The sequence below is a fragment of the Musca vetustissima genome, unplaced genomic scaffold (assembly GCF_032173495.1).
Source record: "Musca vetustissima isolate MV318-11 ecotype Yass unplaced genomic scaffold, APGP_CSIRO_Mvet_v1 utg146207, whole genome shotgun sequence".
NCBI lineage: Eukaryota > Metazoa > Arthropoda > Insecta > Diptera > Muscidae > Musca > Musca vetustissima.
Window position 1 is genome coordinate 38,779 of NW_026873929.1, and position 4,538 is coordinate 43,316.

General features: G+C 34.5%; 1 protein-coding gene across 1 annotated transcript; it reads left to right on the forward strand.

Annotated features, from left to right (window-relative positions):
• The first annotated feature begins 4,346 nt into the window (after positions 1 to 4,346).
• Positions 4,347 to 4,538, forward strand: LOC133329111 (uncharacterized). Its single transcript, XM_061537611.1, has one exon. The coding sequence runs from the start codon at positions 4,367 to 4,369 to the stop codon at positions 4,535 to 4,537; it is 171 nt and encodes a 56-aa protein (XP_061393595.1). The 5' UTR covers positions 4,347 to 4,366; the 3' UTR covers position 4,538.

Here is a 4,538-nt window from a genome sequence, read left to right on the forward strand (position 1 = left end):
TTAATAATGAAATATTAATCAGAAACCTAATTTATTCTTAACGGCTATTCGTTGTCGATTTAGCCATGTCCGTCGCATTGAGGTCGCAATATTGAAGACAGAGCTTTCCAATTTTGCACATACGTTGGTACCATTTCTATGAGATTTGATATTGGAAATGGAATATATCGGTCCTTTTTGGGTACACCATACCCCAATATTTTTTTTAAGCTTTTAGGCACATTTTTATACCTTTCACCATAGTATGGAGGGTATATTAATTTTGTTTTTCGTTTGTAACTCATCGAAATAATCATTTCCGACCCTATAAAGTATATACATTCTTGATCACCGTTAAATTCTATGACGATATAGTTCGTCTGTTCGTCTGTCCGTCTGAGGGCAATTTGGTACATTGAGTTCATATTGGGTAGCAAATATCTCCACTAAAAATTATAAATAGGGGTCCATATTTTCGGATAGCCCCCATATAAGGGCACCCACCAATTTTCAGTACTTTAGGGTTCATGAGCGCGGTTTTCAACCGAATTCGCTGAAATTTGGTACATTGAGTTCTTATTGGGTACCAAATTTCCCTACTTAAAATTATAAATATAGGTCCATTTTTTCTGGTTGCTCCCATATAAGGGTACCTCCCAATTTCCAGTTTTTGGGTGGTTTTAACTTAATTGGCTGTAATTTAGTACTTTGAGTTCTTATTGGGTAACAAATCTCTCCACAAGAAATTATAAATATGGGTCAATTTTTTCGGGTAGCCCCCATATAACGGTACCCCAATTTTATGAGAAATTATTAATATGGGTCCATATTTAGGGGTAGCCCCCACAGTATATTCCCTTTATTCGACATTTTGGGGACTTCGGACACGTAACCGAGTTGACTAAATTTTTTCTATTTTTTGTTTTGATGGGGTTTGAAATCTTCCTACTAAAATATAAATACTAATAATGCCCAAATTTGGTTAAGGTAAATAACTGTAATTTCACATTGCGTACAAATATGAAGATTATCAATTTTCGTCCCATTTGTGTACTTTTAAGGGTTCATAATCTCATTCTCAACAGCGACTTTAATATAAAAAAATATGTTTCCCGGAATTTTTCTATTTTGGTCCTCATTCTGGCACAATCCCAATATAAATGGGTATGCTTGCCTTTTCGGTAATCTAAAGTGGTTATAACTTGGCATTCGGGATTCCCGCTGAATAAAAAAACTTGTTTTCAGAAAGTTCCAACATAATTCATGTTCATTATTTTTACATCGCTCTCATAAAATGTACAACTTAATTTGGTTTTTCATTTTCGCAAATAAACAGTCTACCAACAGACAATATCATAGTGCTGGATAGCATTGGAAAATCAAATCCATCGCGTGAAACATAGCGAAAATTCAACATGAAATCGAAAAACGGGATTTTTTGCATTGAAACCAAAATTTTGTAAAAAAAAATTCCTAAGAAATTAAAAATGCTAAAAAAAGTGCTAGATGCTAGATCAATTTTTTTGGTGCTAAACGAGTTCAAAAAGTGCTAAATCTAGCACTAAAAGTGCTAAATTGGCAACACTGGTTACACATATATGTAGCAATGCCTCAATTATAGGAAAGATGTGGAAGTGATCAAAATATAAATTTGATAGATTTTCATTCATGTTTTTCAATTTTATTTTTAAGATTCGAAAATATTACATTCTCAAAAAAATGTAATTTGCTTGTTTGTTTACATTTCCATGTGGTTGTTGTATAGTTTGTTGTACAACAACACTTGCTGTTACCTTCTGTTATTATACCATGAGACTTAACGAATAAGAAAACAAGTAAAATAGTGTCAGTCGGTGTTGTCGACAGATACATACCCTCAGCCTATGGTTTGCGGAGGTCTTCGGAGTTACACACAGGTTTTATAATTCGTTTTATATAAGGTATATGTTTTTATCAAAGAGGTTTCGGATTTTAGGTTGATCAAATCGGTCCATTGTGGGGAGGCACCAACGGGTCCTACCTTCGGACTTAATCTGGGCTTGGTTTGGTTCAAATCGGACATTCCATTCGCCTGATATTTGATTTATAAATATTGAAAATTTTGATCCTTTGTGGGGATAGTTGCAGAAGGAGTGGAGCAATGGGTCTTTGGTTGGGTCATATCGGATAGTCCGTTCGCATGACATTATAAAATTAATAATTCGCACAATCTTGACTATTATGTGGGGCAAGGTAGTTGTAGTTGTTTTTATAAATCAAGAAAGACAGGCATGATTTGCGATCATTTTTTAAGCTCGGCTTATGGGACAACCGTTCTGTCATAAGCCTTCTAAGTAAGTAAGTAAGCACCATCCGCATCCAAAAATTCCAATGGTATGCGAAAGAGGACATGTCTGGCTGTTAGAAACTAAGAAAGCTATTGACTGATTACATTTATCTTAGCACATACCACAGCTATATACGTACTGAATAACGTATTTGGAACGGATTGAATAATTAGTTTTTGAGTTGTCGAGCCCGCTATTTATAAAAACACAGTTTTTTTTAGAAATATGCGTTTCGAGAAAACGCGAAAACCGTTTAATAATTCATCAAAAATTATATTTTTAGCAATTTTAATAATAGGAGCCTGAATAGGTAAAACATTAAATTAAATTTAAGAGAGCACAAAACAAAATGGCTTTCTCTTTGTAAACTTTTTACTCGAGAAATTTGGCTGAGTAAAAATGGTAAACTGGAATGCTTACTTCTGATTGGGTGTTATGTTGATTTTGATTATTGTCATCTAATTTTGGAATATTTACTAAATTTGCGTTCCCAAACTTTTTAAATTATTTTGTACTCTGAGAGCCCTTTTCCCTTTCCCAATTGTGGCTTGTTATGCCAAAGTCGTGTACAAAATGTGCGATTGTGTATGCAAAGTTTTGTGAATGAACCAATATCTAAATCATATTCCTATTGACAAAAGATATCCTACCTTGTATATATATATATATCTAATCTATTCTAATAAAATAGTAAAGTGAGGCGTTGATGAATCGTTAAGTCAGTCAGTCATCAACGCCCAGACTAAACGGCTGAAGTTGGAATTTTGACATTTGGGGTGAGGGTCACTTTTGGTCCAAAGGTGTCAGATAAGGCTGGGGTTTAGGAAATATTCTACTAGAACGCCACGAAAAGTACTAAATACGGTACCATTTGTAATTGACGAACCGGTGGAGCTAGAACTCTAAAATTTGGATAGATGTACCAAAGGGTTTTGGACATCCGAACTATAAGTGTCCAAAAGGTACTAAATTTGTACTATTTGAATGGATAGAGCTAAAAATTTGAAATGCGAATTAATGTTGAGATGTAGGATCGATATAAGGAGATGGTTTCGAAATTGTGTACTCATGTATACGAAAAGTACTAAACTGTACTAAATTTGGTACATTTTGAATTTAGGGAAACCGATTCAGATGTAATCCTGACATTTGAAAGTAACATTACCGTCGGAGTTTAGGATTGGGATATTTGGAAATTTCTTACTTTCGTGTACGAACAGTACTAAATCGTTCTATAATTGGTATAATTTGGATTTGGGGAACCCATAGAGCTGAAATTTTGAAGTTCGAATTGAGTTGTTTTTCCTTTTAATTATACCCTTCACCTTTTAATTATACCCTTGAAGTAATTATATTTTTGAAGTAATTATAATTTTGAAGTAATTATCGACCACAATTTGACACATATCGGGGGTATCTCATTCGCAGTTTGGGTTTTAAGTTTTCATAAACATAAACACGGTCATTCGCGCTGTCCCATAAAAAGGTGTAATGGTGTCAAATAGCATGATTTTGGTGTCCAGTTGATATCGCCACGACGGGAAATTGCAGACGAACAACATTGGGTCATTAAAGGTTAAATATTTTGCAACTGTTTTTGTGTCAGTCAAAACGGCAGCCTGGGGCGATCTAGTTTTGATTCATGTAATTTACGCTACATCTATACAAAACTTCCAGTTTTTGAATTTTCATTAATAATTTTCACTTTATCTGGAAATGTTTCCAACTTGCTTGCATGCTGTTTGTTCTCTCAAAAAATGTTACAGGAGGAATTAAATAATTTTTTTATAATTAAGAAAGAATCACTCTGTTCTAACTACTGAAGAAAATTGGGATACTCTGACGATTTTATGGGGCGACAATCAAAAGAAAATTACCATTAGCTTTATATTCGATCCTGATGGTAAAAATATTGCAGCGTGCAAAGTTCTGAAGAAAACAGTAATAAATGACGATGTAATGTAGATGATAATTTGTAATTTTCTTGTTTATTTCCTTCTTTGCAGACCTCATAGATTCTACCGCAAAACTTCAAAATTACGTTTACACCGATCTCAAAGATGGCATCTCCTGCTCTGAAACAAGGGGATCGAGTCAGCCAATCATCAAATTCATCGACATCGCGGGTCAGCATGACTACATCGCAGGCAGATGAAAACTTCGTTGAGTCGAAGCTATTTAGTTGGATGCGTCTTTTTCGGTTTGCAACGCTCCTGTGCCGGGCCGAATAAA

Coding starts and splice junctions, on each gene's coding strand:
- LOC133329111 (XM_061537611.1), top strand. CDS start 4,367: ATGGCATCTCCTGCTCTGAAACAAGGGGATCGAGTCAGCCAATCATCA.